The sequence below is a fragment of the Macaca nemestrina genome, chromosome 3, assembly GCF_043159975.1.
Source record: "Macaca nemestrina isolate mMacNem1 chromosome 3, mMacNem.hap1, whole genome shotgun sequence".
Taxonomy (NCBI): domain Eukaryota; kingdom Metazoa; phylum Chordata; class Mammalia; order Primates; family Cercopithecidae; genus Macaca; species Macaca nemestrina.
In genome coordinates this window covers 135,705,243-135,725,338 of record NC_092127.1, presented here as the reverse complement: position 1 = coordinate 135,725,338, position 20,096 = coordinate 135,705,243, and the positions used below count along the sequence as shown (strand labels likewise).

At 37.0% G+C, this 20,096-nt stretch overlaps 1 protein-coding gene across 6 annotated transcripts in view; it reads left to right on the top strand.

Annotated features, from left to right (window-relative positions):
* The window catches only part of LOC105477311 (ankyrin repeat domain 17), a 182,959-nt gene extending 163,716 nt beyond the window's left edge, over window positions 1-19,243 (top strand). For all 6 annotated transcript variants that reach the window (XM_071093500.1, XM_071093499.1, XM_071093496.1 and 3 more), the window contains 7 exons: window positions 982-1,131; window positions 2,598-4,231; window positions 9,483-9,680; window positions 16,027-16,275; window positions 17,386-17,564; window positions 17,815-17,979; window positions 18,639-19,243. In XM_071093500.1, coding sequence (XP_070949601.1) covers window positions 982-1,131; window positions 2,598-4,231; window positions 9,483-9,680; window positions 16,027-16,275; window positions 17,386-17,564; window positions 17,815-17,979; window positions 18,639-18,698 — 2,635 coding nt within the window. In that variant the 3' untranslated portion in view covers window positions 18,699-19,243. The remainder of the gene's footprint in view (window positions 1-981; window positions 1,132-2,597; window positions 4,232-9,482; window positions 9,681-16,026; window positions 16,276-17,385; window positions 17,565-17,814; window positions 17,980-18,638) is intronic.
* Window positions 19,244-20,096: the final 853 nt, after the last annotated feature.

The following is a 20,096-nucleotide window of genomic DNA, read 5'->3' as shown; positions in this document are numbered from 1 at the left end:
TTGTGGATAGTCATTTTAATGCTGCTAGAAGAATACAGGGAAGTAATGATTTTTTTTTTTTTTCTTTTTTCCTGAGAAGGAGCCTTGCTCTGTCGCCCAGGATGAAGTGCAGTGGTGCAATCTCAGTCCACGGCAACCTTCACCTCCTGGGTTCAAGTGATTCTCCCGCTTCAGCCTCCTAAGTAGCTGGGATTACAGGCGCACACCACCATGCCTGGCTAATTTTTGTATTTTTTTCAGTAGAGACGGGATTTCACTATGTTGGCCAGTCTGGTCTCGAACTCCTAACATCAAGTGATCCGCCTGCCTCAGCCTCCCAAAGTGCTGGGATTTACAGGCATGAGCCACCATGCCCGGTCATGAATTTTTAATATCACTCTTTGAGTTATATATATTAGAGACTAAAAAAAAGCATATGAGTAAAGCACCAAAGGGGCCCACAAGAAGTCTTTCTTGACTCTTGAGGCTAGATTAGATACCCAACCATCATATATATACACATACATATATAATATATATACACACATATAGATATACATGTAGATATCTATATGTGTGTATATATATTATACGTGTGTGCGTGTGTGTGCACACTATTGCAACACATGACATGGTGGTGTTTTCGTAATTAGTGTGTACATAGTCTATATATGTGGGCAGAAATCCATGTCTATCTTATTTACCATTAGTATTTGCATTAGCACAGCACGTGTCTACATAGTACATGCTTAACAGATACAAGTCAAGAATGATGATCAACAAAGCAAACAATCTTTGATAATGAGATGAGAAGCTATAATAAAGCTTACATGTCTGTTGCTCCTGATTGCCTTTTCTCTGTTCATCTAGAATAGATGAGGATTATTCAACAATATTCTGTATTTATAGAAAAACATTTTAGTAATACTCTTTCCCCTTTTTAAAATTACAATAACTATTGTTAATGATTAATCTTAATTTATATATACAACTTTTAAACAGATCAAAGAAAGTATCTGTTCCATCAACTGTGATATCCAGAGTGATTGGAAGAGGAGGCTGTAATATCAACGCTATTCGGGAGTTTACTGGTGCACACATAGATATCGATAAACAGAAAGACAAGACTGGAGACCGGATAATCACTATAAGGCAAAACTTTGTCTCTTACATTTTCTTCCTTTATTTTATTGCACTGTAGCTTAATGAAATATAGCCATATGAATTTTCAGTGGAACTTTGTGTTACACAGTATACTTTTTAAAATGGGAATGTTATTAGTGTTTGAGAAGATAAACTTTATAGTTTTCTTTTTTCCTAGTTAATACACTTTTGTGAAGTGTTTTAGAGACTTTTATAGGAATTTTGTATGCATGTGTAGCAAAGGTTTAAATAAATAATTTCTGTACGTAAACTGTTTATATGACATTCTTAAAAATTTGTTCTGAGACTTTCAGGGAGGACGTTTCTAACATTTTAAGCAGTGGGTTTTTGTCTTTCTCAAATAACCTTTGAGATTTGTAACTCTGAGATTGTGTCTTTAGAATTTAAGTTCAGATTTGAATCTGAAGTGAAAATACAACTTATCTTGAATAACCCATCGAGTATGTCTGTGCCTGAACATTCTTAAAATAAAAGTGATGTTCTAAGAAATCATAAGAATGTAGGAAGCTATATTTAATTACTTTAAAGTAAATTCAAGTTCCTTTGAAAAAGAGTTTTATATTTTTTAGATGGCAGATATAAGTTTGTTTGTGTGAGGCAGATGCCCCTTTGCATTATATGGAAGGGCTAATAGTTACATCATACCTCAAAAATAAGAAAGCAAGTAGCCATCTCAATTGTATTCATTGTCCTCTCCTTCTGACTGGTTTTTGCCTGGGTAGTCGGGTAGCCACAGCCCATCTTATCTAGAAAAGAGGGAACTAGATACCCTTTATTGGTAATTTCTCCCTTGTGTTTCCATAAATATAAAATATTTTCCTGAAGATCCAGCACTAAGGTTTTATATGGCTATTGTTGGCACTATCAGGATTCCTGCCTCATTTTAAGACATCTTCCCAGAGGAGTTACAATAATTATCCTACTAATAGAAAAACTACTAATGAATTTTTAGTAGATGGAGTCATCCCAGATACCAAGATTTAATATAAAATACTGTTTTCTTACTCGGTTTTATTATTTTCCTTGTTTACTTGTATTATTTTTAGTGTTGATTAACTGTTTCAATATTTTTAGTATTAAATGTTTCAGTAACACTGTGGATTACATAGGCTTTTATGTGCAGTGGTTTTTATAACTGTAGTGTATTTTACAGTAGGAAAATGGTTTCTTAGTCTAAGGAAACAATAGTGAAATGTATTTTTGAAAAATAAGTCATTTACTATTCCTCTGAAAAATAAAAGTAGTAATTCAGGACAGTTTATCGCTTTGTTTGTAGAATGCCTCAAGAATGATAAGAAAATGGCTGCCCAGCTTTTGTTATCTGTCCTTTGTATGTGTGTATGTGTGTACACACAAAACTGTGTGTGTGTTCGTGTACATACGTACCTATTAAAAACGCTTTACATACTCAAAAGTAGGGATGATTCTACTTAATTTTTTTTCTCAATTTATAGGGGTGGCACTGAATCGACAAGACAAGCAACTCAATTGATTAATGCTTTGATCAAGGATCCAGACAAAGAAATTGATGAACTTATTCCAAAGAATCGTTTGAAAAGCTCCTCAGCAAATTCCAAAATAGGGTCATCAGCACCTACCACCACCGCTGCTAACACTTCCTTAATGGGAATTAAAATGACAACTGTAGCTCTGTCATCAACATCTCAAACTGCCACAGCACTCACTGTGCCTGCAATTTCTTCTGCATCCACTCACAAAACCATTAAGAACCCAGTGAATAATGTGAGGCCTGGTTTTCCAGTTTCTCTTCCATTAGCATATCCTCCTCCACAGTTTGCACATGCTTTGCTTGCTGCTCAGACTTTCCAGCAGATCCGTCCACCAAGGTTGCCCATGACCCACTTTGGAGGTACTTTTCCACCAGCTCAATCCACTTGGGGTCCTTTTCCTGTCAGGCCTTTGAGCCCTGCCAGAGCTACTAACTCGCCTAAGCCTCACATGGTGCCTCGCCATAGCAATCAGAATAGCAGTGGTTCTCAGGTGAATTCAGCAGGTTCTTTAACTTCAAGCCCAACAACTACAACCAGTTCATCAGCTTCAACGGTGCCTGGTACATCTACAAATGGCAGTCCAAGTTCACCTTCTGTCCGAAGGCAGCTTTTTGTCACAGTTGTGAAGACATCCAATGCCACCACAACAACAGTCACAACCACGGCAAGCAACAACAGCACTGCACCCACAAATGCCACATATCCTATGCCTACTGCCAAAGAACACTATCCAGTATCATCCCCATCTTCCCCATCACCACCAGCCCAGCCAGGAGGGGTTTCTAGAAACAGCCCTTTGGATTGTGGATCAGCATCTCCAAATAAAGTGGCATCTTCCTCCGAACAGGAAGCAGGTAGTCCACCAGTAGTAGAAACAACAAACACTAGACCTCCAAACAGCAGCAGTTCTTCTGGGAGTTCATCAGCTCATTCTAATCAGCAGCAACCTCCGGGATCTGTTTCTCAGGAACCAAGACCACCTCTTCAGCAGTCTCAGGTTCCTCCCCCGGAAGTTAGAATGACTGTTCCCCCTTTAGCAACAAGTTCTGCTCCAGTGGCGGTGCCTTCTACTGCCCCAGTGACTTACCCTATGCCTCAGACACAAATGGGATGCCCGCAGCCTACTCCTAAAATGGAAACCCCTGCTATTAGACCACCCCCTCATGGCACAACTGCCCCTCACAAGAATTCAGCTTCAGTGCAAAATTCATCTGTTGCAGTCCTCAGTGTCAATCACATTAAAAGACCTCACAGTGTTCCCTCTTCTGTCCAGCTACCTTCGACCTTAAGTACACAAAGTGCTTGTCAGAATTCAGTACATCCAGCAAATAAGCCTATTGCTCCCAATTTCAGTGCCCCCTTACCATTTGGGCCCTTTAGCACATTGTTTGAAAACAGCCCTACTTCTGCTCATGCCTTCTGGGGAGGATCTGTTGTTTCATCTCAGTCAACACCAGAATCTATGCTATCAGGAAAATCCTCATATTTGCCAAATTCAGATCCTTTACATCAGTCTGATACTTCCAAAGCTCCAGGTTTTAGACCACCATTACAGAGACCTGCTCCAAGTCCCTCAGGTGAGTTTATATTTTCTGATATTCTGCAGCTGTTCATGTGCACAAGTGATGTGAAAATTCTTGGTCATTTTCTAATGTTTTTACTCTCTGGGCGACATAGACAAAGATTGTTGGCTTTAATTGACCCAGATGCTGTTGTTTGTGTTTAGTATGGTGTTATTTTTAAAAATCTTTTAAAAAGCTGCAATAGGTTTTTATTTAATTTTCCATAAATAAGCCTTCTGATCAGGCAGCGGGTTTTTTGTTTGTTTTTGAGACAGAGTCTCACTCTGTCACTCAGGCCGGAGTGCAGTGGCGTGATCTCAGCTCCTCGCAACCTCTGCCTCCCGGATTCAGGTGATTCTCCTGCTGCAGCCTCCCAAGTAGCTGGGATTACAGACATGCACCACCACGCCTGGCTAATTTTTGTATTTTTACTGGAGACGGGGTTTCACCATGTTGGCCAAGCTGGTCTCAAACTCCCAACCTCGGGTGATCCACCCACCTCAGCCTCCCAAAGTGCTGGGATTACAGGCGTGAGCCACAGCACCTGGCCTCGGTGTGTTTTTCTCTCTCAGAAGTCTCTTATGTTTTAATTTAATAAAGTACTGTCACCAAAAGTTTGCGTTTATTACAAATACAAAATAACAGATTTTAAAAATTGGGTTTTATTTCGCATTATCTTTTTTGTTTCTAAAATAATTTTTAAAATAGAGCTACACAGTCTCATATGGTAGCCAATAACCATGTGTACTTTTAAAATTTAAATTAATGAAAATTTTAAAAATAAAAAGTTAGCTTCTTAGGCTACCCATATTTCAACCGCTTAAAAAACACTTGTGGCTAGTAGCTACCATATTGGACAGCAAAGATCTAGAACATTTCTATTATCGAAATTTCTATTGGGACAACACTCATATTTGTAGAAGATATAAAGATCTCCTGATTGTAAGCTATTGCTTTTTTTAAAAAAACTTTTTACTTTGAAATATTTTTAGATTTGTAGAAGAGTTTTATAATTCCTCAGCTTCCCTTCATGTGACCATCTTACATATAACCATGATACATTTCAAAACTAAAAAAGTTAGTATTGTTATAGTACTACTAACTAAACTACAGATTTTAGGCAGATTTCACAAGTTTTTCAAGTAATATCCTTTTTCTATTATAGGATCTAATCCAGGATGCCAGTTTCCATTAAAAGCAATAATATTGGGTTTTAATATAAGCATTTCAAGTAATTAAAGACAGTCCGTGTAAGAGATGGACACACTATGGTCTATGGGCCAAATTTGGCCTGTTGCCTGTTTTTACATTTCTTAAATGTTTAAAAAAAAATTTTTTTTAAGAATAGGCTTGGCACGGTAGCTTGCACCTGTAATCCCAGCACTTTGGGAGGCTGAGGTGGGTCGATTGCTTAAGCCCAGGAGTTCCAGACCAGCCTGGGCTTAAGGGAAGACCCCATCTCTACAAAAATACAAAAATTAGCTGGGCATGGTGGTGCACACCTGTAGTCCCAGCTACTTGGAGGGCTGAGGTGGATGGATGACTTGAGCCCTAGAGGCAGAGGTTACAGTGAGCTGAGATCGCACCTCTGCACTCCAGCCTGGGTGGAGACCCTGTCTCAAAAAAAAAGAAATTAAAAAGATTAAACATGCAACACAAAATATGAAATTTTAATTTCAGTGTTTGTAGAGAAAGCTTTCCTGAAACACAGCAATGCCCATTCATTTGCATATTGTATAAGGATACTTTTATGCTACAACGACAGAATTGAGTAGTGGGGACAGAGACCATGTGACCTGCAAAGCCTAAAATATTTGGTATTTGGCTCTTGGTTGCCAACCCCTTATCTGTGTTATTGGAAATATGACATTCTGGGACAAAAATTTCCAAGTTTAATGGGAACTCAATGTTATTTTTACCTATTTCTGTAACATGTAAATAAAATTTAATGAACATGGTCAGTAAATATTTCTTTGCTGGAAGTCAACTGAAATATTTATGTGTACTATGAAAATTAATTTCTTTTATATTAAAACAATAGAATCAATATAATTAGATTTTAGATCATTGTGTGCCAGTGCATAGGAAATGCTTTTAAGTTTGATTTTTATAGTAATTGGAATTTAATACTTTACCTTTCCAAAAATCTAGATGTGGAGTTCAGAAAGGTTAAAATTGAGATTTAGAGAACAAAAAAATAAATTCCTATTGTTTGAAAAGGTATAGAAGAAAGACCTCTGTAAGAAAGGTGAGGTTTTGGGGGAGTATATAGTTGATTAGAGCCAAAATTAGCATTGAAGTTTAACTTACAAATCAATTACCTAATTCAGGTCATTTTGAGTTAAAGATACTCCTTTTATTACATATGAAGTATGTCCTTTGATTTTCTCCTAAACCTCTTTCAGATCCTAATTTTCACTTCTCTCTTCTTCTTCCTAATTCATTTTGTGTTCCACATTTTTCTTGCTTTGTTTAACTTTTCTTATGTAAATAATTTGATCATTTGTATTTTAGACTCAGATCTGTTTTTATAGTTTGTATTTTGAAAAGTTTTTTACGTCACATAAGGATGTAAGGACAGAATAAACAGCATAGTAAATACTTGTGTATTTCCACATTTATTAATATATTCTCCGCTTGTTAACATCTTTTCAAACTGTCTCCCTCACTCCCCCATCCCTCCCTCTCCCATTTTCCTTCCTCCCTCCTCTTTTTTTCCTCTCTTTTGCTGCTTCCTTTTCTTTCTACCCCCTCTCTTGTCTTGTCTTACCTATCTCTCCCCTTCTTCATCCTTCTTTCCTTCTTTTCCCCTTTTCTATCCTATCTCTATTTTCTTTTCTTCTCCATCTTTTGTCAAATCATGAGAAGATAACTTCCAAACATGATACTTTACCCCTAAATACTTTGATATGTGTCTTCACAATGTTTGCCTTCACAGCTCTGCCACTATTACTACACCCAATAAAATGAGAATGAATTTGATAACACCCAACATAAAATGCCATTTTTCCAAATATATTATTTCTGCCTGCGTGTGTCTCTTTTCCTTGCCATTTGATCCAAGACTTAGTCAAGATTCACACATTACTTTTGGCTGTTATGTGTCTTTGGTCTCCCTCCATCTAAAGCATTCTACTGCCTTCCTCTGCAATTCTTGACATTGACTTCTTTGGCAAGTTTAATTCAGTGATTATGTCAATCCGTGATTAGATTCAGATCGAACATTTCAGCAAGGAGCATCATATAGGTGATGTTTTGAACCTCACACTGCATTTTATCAATGACAGATTAGCTGGATGTGGTGGCTCACACTTCTAATCCCAACACTTTGGGAGACTGAGGCAAGAGGCTCATTTGAGGCCAGAAGTTTAAGACCAGCCTGGGCAGCATAGTGAGACCTTGTCTCAACAAAAATAAATTAAAAAGCTGAGTGTGGTGGCATGTACCTGTAATCCCAGCTACTTGGGAGGCTGAGGCAGGAGGATCACTTGAGCCCAGTAGATGGAGGCTGTGGTGAGCCAAGGGCAACAGAGCAATCTCCTGTCTCCTTAAAACAAAGAAAAAATGACAAATTGTTCCAGTATTGGCTGTGGAAAGCATGGCCATGTGGTTAATATGTAATAATTATCAGATCTCTTCATTGTAGAATTGTATCTGCAGCCCGTTTTTGCCCTGTAGTTTTATACAACTCTTTGGTCCTTAAACCTATCGTTTTTGCCCTGTAGTTTTATACAACTCTTTGGTCCTTAAACCTATTTAAAATCATATATATATTATATATATATATATAAAAAATATATATATATTATATATTTTTATTGATTGATTGATTGATTCATTCATTTTTTGAGATGGAGTCTCACTCTCACGCCCAGGCTGGAGTGCAGTGGCACAATCTAGGCTCATTGCAACCTTTGCCTCCCAAGATCAAGCATAAAATCCAATATTGACATGTATTCTATAAAAGCTAATAAAAGGTAAAACAAAAATACAGCTAGGTGTAATGACGCACACCTGTAGTCCCAGATAGGAGGCTGAGGCAAGAGGGTTGCTTGAGCCCAAGAGTTTGAGGCTACTGTGAGCTATGATCACGCCACTGCATTCCACCCTGAGCAACAGAGAAAGCTGTCTTCTAAGTTAAAAAAAAAAAAAAAAAAAAAAATCATTGACAATTATTTTCTTTCTTTTTTTCTGTAGTTTTAACCCATTAGACTAAAATCAGGTAGGTTACTTGTGTAAATAGTTTAGTGTGTAAACATTTGTAATACTTTTTTAATAAACATATTTCAAAAACAAATGTGTATCTGTAAGAGAGAAAAAGAGGAGGAAGAGTAAATGTTTTATCTTTATCCCTAAAAATAAACATTTTTTTTAAAAAAGTTATCTAAAGATCCCTAAAGATAAACATTTATTCTTGCTCCTCTTTTTCTCTCTCACAAATACACATACATTCATTTTTGAAATAGGAACATCTGGAAGTTTCACTTTCTGTTTAATATATGGTTTTTGGTTTCGGGTTTTTAAAATAAGTTTGCATTAATTTTGCGATCCATAAAGGCAACAAAAGTCCACTTTGACAAAAAGCCCATGTGAAGGAAAACTAATTGATCCTTTTTAACTAAAACATTAATGCCCACTAGTGCTGAAAGTACTACAATCAAGAATTAAATTTGTTCCCAGTAAATTATAATTTGAATTTTAGAGTATAATGTGATCATTGTTTCTTTTATAATTATCTACATAGTTTTAGTTTTTTGTGTGTGTGAGACAGGGTCTCACTCTGTCACTCAGGGTGCAGCCTTAACCTCTTGGGCTCAAGCAATCCTCCCACCTCAGCCTCCCAAGTAACTGGAACTACAAACATGCACCACCAAACTTGACTAATTTTTTTTTTTTTTAATTTTTTGTACAGACAGTCTCATAATGTTGCCCATCCTGGTCTTGAACTCTGGGCTCAAACAGTCCTCTCACTTTGGCCTCCCAAAGTGTTGAGATTACAGGCATGAACCACCACAACCAGCCAGGAACTTTTTTTCTTTTTTTTTTTTGAGGTGATGTTTTGATTGACATGTTGCCCAGACCAGTCTTGAACGCCTGGCCTTAAGCAGTCCTCCTACCTTGGCCTCCCAAGTGCTGGGATTACAGGTGTATTTTCTTAATTATCTAAAATAGTTTTGAATGTATTTAGGGCCTTTTAGAATTTTAAGATGTGTCTATTTCTTGCAGGGGTAACTATTATAAATTATGATGACCTTCTACATTATAGGTATTGTCAATATGGACCCGCCATATGGTTCTGTAACACCTTCTTCAACACATTTGGGAAACTTTGCTTCAAACCTTTCAGGAGGTCAGATGTACGGACCTGGGGCACCCCTTGGAGGAGCACCCGCAGCTGCTAACTTTAACAGACAACATTTTTCCCCGCTTAGTTTGTTGACTCCGTGTTCATCAGCATCAAATGGTAAGTTTTATACACTGTAATTCCATAAGAATCTGCATATGTTTTCTTAAAAACAGCAGGTTTCAAACTTCATCATAATTTTAATACCATAAAAATGTAATTTGTACTCTTGGAAGTCTGGAATTTCAAAAAAATTTCTAGGTATTTAAATGATTGGAATCAACCTAGGTTCTATCAAACCTAAAATACTGAAGTTGTTCTAAGAGGGATTTTTATTATTTTTCATGTTTATTAGAGACAGGGCCTCACTGTGTTGCCCTGGCTGGTTTCATCAAACGTTTGGGCTGAAGCAATCCTTCTGCCTTCCAAAGTGCTGGAATTACAGGTGTGAACCACCACGCCTGTCCTGAGGGATCATTTTCTGAGGGAAAAAAATTAATCCTTATACCTCTTATTAATTTATGTTTACTTTTGGTTTTGAGAATACAGCTACCAAAGAGAAAGATTTCTACCCTTAAGTGAAAATTACATCCTTTTATTCCACCTTTAAATCTCATCTAGGCTGGGCACAGTGGCATACACCTGTAATCCTAGCACTTTGGTAGGCCGAGGCGGGTGGATCACCTGAGGTCAGGAGTTTGAGACCAGCTTGGCCTGCATGGCAAAACCCTGCCTCTACTAAAAATACAAAAATTAGCCAGGCATTGTGGTGTGTACCTGTGATCCCAGCTACTTGGGAGGCTGAGGCAGGAGAATCGCTTGAACCCAGGAAGCGGAGGTTGCAATGAGCCAAGATCATGCCACTGCACTCCAGCCTGGGCAACAGAGGAAGACTCCGTCTCAAAAAAAAAAGAGAAAAACAATCTCAATCTCATCTGCATTAACAACACAACTGATTTCACATTATCACATGTGTTTTTTAACTACAGGCAGACTTTTGAAGCAGGGATTAGATTTTCTTTTCTTTTTTTTTTTTATTTGAGATAGAGTCTCGCTCTGTCACCCAGGCTGGAGTACAATGGCTCAAGTGATTCTCTCGCCTCAGCCTCCCAAGTAAATGGGACTACAGGCGTGTGCTACCACACCTGGCTAATTTTTGTATTTTTAGTAGAGACAGGGTTTCACTATGTTGGCCAGACTGGTCTTGAACTCCTGACCTCGTGATCTGCCCACCTCAGCCTCCCAAAGTGCTGGCATTACAGGCGTGAGCCACCGCGCCTAGATTTTCAAACTAATGAAGATCAGTCAGCTAGAGGGAATTCAACTCAAATTAAGAGAATTCTGTAGTAAGGTTGGATATGTTTGTTTTTGAGGTAAAGATGTGAAATTGCTCATCTCTTAAGGAAATTATAATAAGACTCCATTTTGTTTTGTTTTGTTTTGTTTTGACTATCAGATTTCTTCTAACTAGCAATACTAGAATAGGTGAAAGTTAACCTAATTAACTTAATGAAAGAGTAAAAAGTTGTAATTATTTTAGAGATATGTGTCAAAGTACATTGCCCGTTAAAGCATGAGGTAAATTGTAGCCTGCAGTGAATTTCTATATTCATAGTTTTTCTTGGGTTTGTCAAATAGTGGCAGTCATATAGAATATTAATTATCCTTGCACAGCTCCCAAAGTGCTGGAATTACAGGCGTGTACTACCGCATCACCCAGGTTAGGTTTTTTAATACATGCTTTTGAATATAGTGCTATAATGTAGATACAGAGTATCGTTGAGGGCATTACAATTGCTTTTATTATTGCCACATTCCAGTAACTATTTTGTTATAAAAAATTTCAGACCCCTAGAAAAGGTAAAGAATAGTACAAGGAATATCCATATTTCCTTCACCTAAATTTCCCAATTATTTTGTTACATTTATTTTCTCTCTCTGCTGTTTTGCTGAACCATTTGTAAATAAGGTGCAGATAAGACACTTCAGACCTAAAAACATGCATCACTTGAGAATAAGGATATTTTCTTATGCAACCATAATACCATTATCAAATACCTAATAGGTTAACATGAATTCAGTAAGAATTAATCAGTGCATATTCAGATATCTTCAATTATTCCAAAACATTTTTTATAGATGTTTCTTTCTTGAACCAGGAACCACCACTCAAGGCTCACATATTGCATTTGGTTATGTCTCTCAGGTTTTGTAATTAATAATTTTAAACTTTCAAGAATACCACAAGGATCCCTTGTATATTTTTCCCAATTAAACTACATTACTTCCTTTCCTCATCATATATTCCTCTGTGTGTAATATTATTTTATTCCTGAACTATTTTAGAGTTAGTTGTAGACGTCAAGCCCTTTTGCCCTTAAATAACTTAGTTTCCTAAATATAAGAATGTTCCCTTCGACAACTATGATGCAGTGTTTAAATTCAGCAAACTTTACATTTTATAATATTATTATCTAATATATGGTCCATATTTACATTTCATCAGTTATCTCAATAACTTTATTATTTTCTATCATCCAAGATTCCAATTAGTATTGCAAGTTACATTTAATTCCCATATTTCTTTAGTCTCAATCTAGAACTATTCTCTGAGCCTTTCTTTAACTTTCAAAGAAAGATTCATTTTATGAAGACTACAGGCTAGTTGTTTGCTAGAATGCCTTTTATTTTTATTTCCTACTATTTCTTCCTGATTAAATTCAGGGTATGTTTAATAAACACTGAACTAAACTGTGAGAAATGTGCAGTGTAATTTTACTGTAGGAGCACTTTTTGTTCTTCTCCTTTCTTTTCTTTTCATGTAATTTTACTGTAGAAGCACTTTTTGTTCTCTCCTCTCTCCTCTCCTCTTCTTCTCACGAAGTCTCTCTCTGTCACCCAGGCTGGAATGCAGCAGTGTGTGACCGTAGCTCACTGCAGCCTCAAACTCCTAGGCTCAAGGAGTCCTCTCGCCTCAGCCTCCCAAGTAGCTGGGACTACGGGCACTTGCCATAGCACCCAGCTAATGTTTTTATTTTATTTTTATGTTTTTATTTTTTGTAAGATGAGGTCTTACCATGTTGCCCAGACTGGTCTTGAACTCCTGGTCTCCAGAGATCCACTTTTGCCTCCCAAAATGCAGAGATGCTGAGATTACAGATATGAGCCAACACCTTGGCCTGCCTTTTTTTTTTTTTTTTTTAAGACAAGGTATCTCTCTGTTGCCCAGGCTGGAGTGCAGTGGCACAATCTTGGCTCACTGTAACCTCCACCTCCTAGGCCCAAGCAATCTTCCTGCCTCAGCTTCTCGAGTAGCTGGGACTACAGGTGTGCACCACCATGCTTGGCTAATTTTTAAATTTTTTTTTGTAGAGATGGCGTTTTACCATGTTGCCCAGGCTGATCTCAAACTCCTCGCCTCAAGTGATCTGCCCTCCTGGGCCTCCCAAAGTGTTGGGATTACAGGTGTAAGCCACCACACCCAGTGGCCCCACTTTTTGAATTTGTAAATCACATTGCTCTTTCAAGTTTAACTCAGGACTCTGTTATCATTTCTAAACTGTGGTGAATTTACCACGATGTCAATGAAACTTAAATCCTTAGGCCACCTCATTTTATGGGCTACTTCCAAGTGCTGTACGTGATTTTTTTATTTGCAATTTTGCATTCTTCTAAAAAAGGTTCCCAAAATCGTGTAAGCTTAAGGCCCCACAAAACCTAGATCTGCCGCATCCTCTGAAACCTATTTCTCTAATATATAAGCTGATGTTTTTAAATAACATGGCTCTGAATTAAATTTTGCTTTTTTGTCTAATTGAAGTAATTATAGTAATTAGAGATGTGAAAATTATTTTAGTTAGGTTCTTTTCATGGAAAGGAATATAGGCCCATCCCGGGAATTTCAGGGAAAGCTATGTTTATATAAGGCTATGCAGAACCATTTTCCAGACTGTCCAGGACTTAGGGATAGCTATTCTCTCTCTCTCTCAGAGGATTTGTGGTCTCTCACTCATGGTCTGTTTCTTGTCAGTTTCTTGCATTCTGCTCTCTTTACACCTAAACTTCTTCATAATCTTATCTTGTATATGCACATCAATGGTTCAACTTCATAATTAATTAAACCAGTTAACCCTTTAATTCCCCATTCTTTGATGAGGAATGTGATTGGCTCAGCTTATATGTTCAAGTCAGGCCATGTTACTGACTAGCCTAAAATGGATCATTCTTGGATGGGTGCCTATCCTTAATCCAATAGTTGTGCAGAGAGGGAGCAGAAAACAGAGTCATCTGATAAAAACTATGACTAGAAGGGTGGCACAATCTGTGCAGAGAGTAAACTTCTTAAATGGCGCAGGTCAGCAGGCAAGCCTACTAATTCTGTTTATTAAAATAGAATGTGTAGGAGGCTGAGGTGGGAGGATGGCTTGAGGCCAGGAGTTTGAGGCTGCAGTGCACTGTGATTGTGCCTGTGAATAGCCATTGTACTCCAGTGTGGGCACCATAGTGAGACCATTTCGTAAAAAACAAAACAATGTGGAAAGTTGTTGTTAATTTTGCTCTACTTTGGTTCTAGAAGGATACAGGAAATGAAAGGCAAACCAGAGTGAACACAGAGGTTAGGGTAGGCTCCCAGGGATGAATCTAGGAGAAAGCAGGATTCATTTGTTTATCTTTCTTTCCTTCCTGCCTGCCTGCCCTGACTATGTCTTGGTGTTAGTTGTTCTGGGTTGATTTTTCGTAGAGGTTTAAGTGTGGCCTTTCAATACGTAGTTTTTTAAAAAACAAGCTTTTGTTATTTATCTTTGTGTTTACAAGTCTGTGTATTCCTTGTAGTTTTTGTCTGTTTTCTACTGCATGTATAATTGCAGAATCTGTGGTTTTATTTGGCATTTAGCTGAAATATTCTTTTACTTCTAACACTTTCCTGAGTTTTGTCATATTGTTTCCGTTTTACTAATTCTGAATTATGCTGTTCCTTCATATTGTTTTCTTTCTTTTAGTTCATTTTTGAATTTTAGGTTATAGCTTTTTTTCTGGAGTGATTTTATTGTCAACAGGAATGCTATAGGTCTTTCTCTTTTATCTTACATAATAGGCTTATTTGGAATTCAACTGCAGTTCTGTTGAATCTGCAGGTAACAGTCTTGATTTTTTAAGCTTCAGACTCCTTTATTATTTATACCATTTTAATTTAAATGTGCTTTAATATTTAAGCTTTTTTTTTTTGAGACAGAGTCTTGCTCTGTCACCCAGGCTAAAGTGCAGTGACACGATCTCAGCTCACTGCATCCTCCACCTCCTGGGTTCAAGTGATTCTTCTGCCTCAGCCTCCCAAGTAGCTAGGACTACAGGCACGTGCCACCACGCCCGGCTAATTTTCGTATTTTTAGTAGAGACGGGGTATCACCATATTGGCCAGGCTGGTCTCGAACTCCTGATCCCGTGATCCGCCCGCCTTGGCCTCCCAAAGTGCTGTGATTACAGACATGAGCCACCGTGCCCGGCCAGTATTTAAGCTTTTCACATAAAATATAATTTTGATTATTTTTGTTTTTCTCAATAATGTATAGAGATTGAATCACTAATGAATATTCTCAAATTAAGAAATCCACCTTGTTTGCGTAAGTAAAAAAGATTCTCATTACCAAAAGCGTGTTCTATGAAGTACTCACAAGATAAAATAAAACAGATTTAGGCAATGTTCCTTTTATTGGTATTTTATCAGCATATATAATGTTCTGTAAAGTTCTAATTTGAAGAAACTTTTTTTTTTTTAATTGGGCATGGTGGCTCATGCCAGTAGTCCCAACTGTTCAGGAGGTTGGGGTGGGAGGATCGCTTGAGCCCATGAGTTTGAGCCTACAGTGAGTTACGATGGTGCCTCTGCATTCTAGCCTGAACAACAGAGCAAGACTCTGTCTCTAAAAATAAATAAATAAATAAATAAATAAATAAATAAATAAATAAATAATGAATAAATAACAAAGAAACGTATTTCTTTTTCTTAAGCTAGGTTTTTCCAAATTTATTAGATAGCTGAATCTCTTTGTTTTTTTCATTGTAACACAAAGAGCAAGTGTTCCCAAGGAATACAGTTTGGAGATTGCCACTACAGGCAGTGATTCTTACCCATCTCCATTCTGTTGTTGTTGGTTTGTTTTTTAATTTAAACGTCTTATTGCTCTACTGCTACATGTTACTTAATGTCAAGGGTTAATTCATTTGAATATTACTTAGTTTAATGGTAGTTGAACACTTTGCAGCATGCAGCATTGACATCATATTCTACCTTGAAGTCATGGAACTTTAGCCAAATTTTAATACGCATAATTTTTATTTAAGTATTATTTTTACATTTTGTTTTTCTGAGTGTATTTAAAACATCTCCTGAATTTAAGATTTGATTTCATAAAATTACATGTTCTATAGATGACCTGTATTTTATTTCAAAATGTCTCTTCTCTAGATTCTTCTGCACAGTCAGTATCCTCGGGAGTTCGTGCACCATCTCCTGCCCCATCGTCAGTACCGTTAGGGTCAGAAAAGCCCAGCAATGTGTCTCAGGACAGGAAAGTTCCAGTCCCTATTGGGACTGAACGTTCTGCACGTATCAGGCAAACTGGAACGTCAGCTCCATCTGTTATTGGGAGCAATTTGTCTACATCAGTAGGGCATAGTGGCATCTGGTCCTTTGAAGGGATTGGTGGCAATCAAGGTAGGATATTCTATCCTGCTCTCTAGAAATTAACTTTATGCATTTAACTATAATGTAAACAGTATTAAACTTTCATAGTCATTTTTTTTTTCTTTTTTTGAGATGGAGTTTCACTCTTGTTGCTCAGACTGGCGTGCAATGGGGCGATCTTGGCTCACTGCAACTTCCGCCTCCCCGGTTCAAGTGATTCTCCTGCCTCAGCCTCCCAAGTAGCTGGGATTACATGCATGCACCACCATGCCCGGCTGATTTTTTTTTTTTTTTTTTTTTGAGACGGAGTCTCACTCTGTAGCCCAGACTGGAGTGCAGCGGCGTGATCTCGGCTCACTGCAAGCTCCACCTCCTGGGTTCACACAATTCTGCCTCAGCCTCCCGAGTATCTGGGACTATAGGCACCCACCACCACGCCCGCCTAAGTTTTTTGTATTTTTAGTAAAGATGGGGTTTCACCATGTTAGCCAGGATGGTCATGATCTCCTGACGTCATGATCCTCTCGCCTCGGCCTCCCAAAGTGCTGGGATTACAGGCGTGAGCCACTGCACCTGGCCTGTATTTTTAGTAGAGACAGGGTTTCACCATGTTGGTCAGGCTAGTATCAAACTCCTGACTTCAAGTGACTCACCCACCTCAGCCTCCCAAAGTGCTGGCATTACAGGCATGAACCACCACGCCCAGCATCATAGTCATTTCTAAAAGATCTGTATTCCTATTTTTTTTGTTGTTGTGAATATTTAATCACTTAAGAGCTCTGTCCACCATGTGACCTTTCTCATTACATTTATTTATTACTGCTTTGTGAAAATATCTAATGCAAGCATGTTCTTTTCTTCCTTTCATCATATTAAGGACATATTAATATTTCCTTTCAGTCCCTTTAGGTTGTACTTAGGTTTTTTTCTTTTGTTTTGTAACACCAAGTTTTTAGATTATTTCATTAAGCTATTATGTCACTACGTACAAATCATAGAAATATTGCTGTAAATATATAAAAGTAGGTTATTATATTGAAATAATTTACGGTTCAATGTGGAAAATATTAGAAAAACAAAATATTTTATTTGGATTTTAAATATTACCTATTTTTGTTTTGCCTCTTTGTTTGCCCTCAGACAAAGTAGACTGGTGTAACCCTGGGATGGGAAATCCTATGATCCACAGACCGATGTCTGACCCAGGAGTATTTTCACAACATCAGGCAATGGAGCGAGAGAGTACAGGAATTGTAACTCCTTCTGGTACATTCCATCAGCATGTTCCTGCAGGCTACATGGACTTTCCTAAAGTTGGGGTAAAGTCCTGATTTTGTCCTAGTTATTTAAGGGAGGATTTTCTGAGAAAATGTTTTGAATATAGTAGGCATATGTATAATCTAATGTTAAAATAAATTATATAATGGGTAATAATTTTTAGATTTCTTAGATAAGTTACACATTGCCAGGATGAGGTGAAGTTTAAAATATCAATTTTAAGGCTATTGATTATATTGGGAAGAATGAACAATGACTTGGATGTTAATGTGTGTGTTTTCCTTTTTTAAGGGTATGCCTTTTTCTGTGTATGGGAATGCAATGATTCCTCCAGTAGCACCTATCCCTGATGGTGCTGGAGGACCCATATTTAATGGCCCTCATGCTGCAGACCCTTCTTGGAACTCACTGATAAAGATGGTTTCCAGCTCCACGGAAAATAATGGCCCTCAAACGGTAAGGCTGATCATTGAGTGAACAAACATTTATTTTGTGCTTAAGAAATGCAAAGACAAATAGGATTCAGGTAACTCATAATAGCAAGAAAGTCTGATGAATATGGGCAGTTGAGGAAATTAAAGGAAATTTAATATAGCTGCAGTACAGCAGAGGGCTGTGGGAAATGGTACCAAAGGCAGGTTTGGGGCTAATATTATGAAAGGTATTGTATATTCTACTGGGTAGCAGGTAATAAATGAAAGATTTTAAGTTGCAAAGTGACTATCATATGATTTTATATGTTAAAGTTTACTAGTTATGTGAAAAGAACCATCTAGAGGGTATTTATTAAAGGTGCTATAAATAACTCTGAGAATTCACATAAATGGTTGTATATTTTAGCTTAGTGCATGTTTAATATCTTTGATTTATTTTTTTTCCACAACCGTGAATCTGTAAATGCTCAGGTAATGATTTTTTTTAAAAAGGTTGTAAATCAGATTCTGTTTGAGGGATAAGAGGTAGGAAAATAATAGAAAAAAGGTTTTATCATTTTTTTCCCATTAGTTCCTAGTATATTGCAAATTGAAGAGTACCTCCTTAGTTTTTAAAAGTTTTATTTTAATAAAATATATGCTAGATATTTATTTTGTAAAATGCATGCTCTATATTCATAGGTGTGGACTGGACCCTGGGCACCTCACATGAACAGTGTGCATATGAACCAGCTTGGCTGATGAGGATCAGCTTGTTAGCCTGCAGATTCCTTTTCATTTGGAGGAAATCACAAGTGGCCGAAAACAAAAATTATGCTCCCAAATCATTCTACTGATGTGCTTGACTGAAGTGTGTAGGCTTTTTGCAGAAGATCTTACTAACTGACCTATTTTCTGTGAACATTTGTGACTGCCCATTCCCCATCATCATCCGTTTTACCTTAGTTAGCATTTTTCTTATCATTTTTCTTTTTTTCTTTCCCTCTTCCCCTTCGGACATAACTTTCTGTTGAAGCTGTTCTTTGGCTGGTTGGTTTTAGTACTGTAAACTGCTTCTGAGCAAACACGGAAATTTAGCAAAATTATGTAAACTTGATCCTGAAGTTTTAGAATGGCAAATAAATGTACAATTGTTTACATAACAGAAAAGGCTAAGCAGAAAGTAAATTTCAATATGTCAGTATAGAGGCTCTACTTTATGTAGACTTAAATTAATGTGAGATATGTACCTTCATATTCAGAAATCTGGATGTTTCCTTCATACATTAAACTATTAATAAGCATAACTTTTCTACTTGTGTAATTTAAGTATAAAGTAAAATAATGGGCATTATCATTGGATGTTTCCCCACATTGGCTTTTAAAATACCCATCTTGCTTTCTTTTTGGTTTATTTGTAGCAAGGCACATATAGAAGAAGAAATTTCTGGCTTTTCCATGTTGTTTTATTACCTTTTCTCACTTTTAAAACTAATACACACTTATCTCGTCATTCTTTTTTCTCTCCTTACCTTTACCACTAATGCCAGTAAAATTATCTTGCTGATAGTGAAAAAGTTCTGTCAAGATTTTCACTGTAATGGCTGCTACCGAGATGGACCATCTTCATCATCACCAGTGGTTTCTTCTAATTATAAAATGTTTAAACTTTCTGAGAATTTAAAAAGCCACCACTGTTCCCAGTCAGCATATACAAGCTCTTAATATTCTGTTTATTAAACAATTCAATGTACTATTTTATATTGGATGATATTGATTCTTAACATTGGCTTTTCAGTCATCAACAGTCAACATAAAAATTTCAATTTGCAGTAATTTAGTGGAAAATATCTTATTTCTTTTTTCAATTTTAAAGGCTTCCTGCTTTTTTACACTTGTATATTATAAGTGAAAAGGATCAACAGTTAATTTGAGCCAAGTAATAAAAGAAATTTTGCATTTGTCACAAAGACAATTTATGGTAGATACATAAATACACAGATTACAATATAAAGTCTCCATTTAACCTGTTTATATAAGATACAGGGCCACACTAAACTACTCAGTGGGATTTATATATTCCATCCACTTGAAACAATAAACAGTAATGTATCCAAGAAGATTATGTGTCCTACCCTGTCTCATGGAAAAATTAATTAT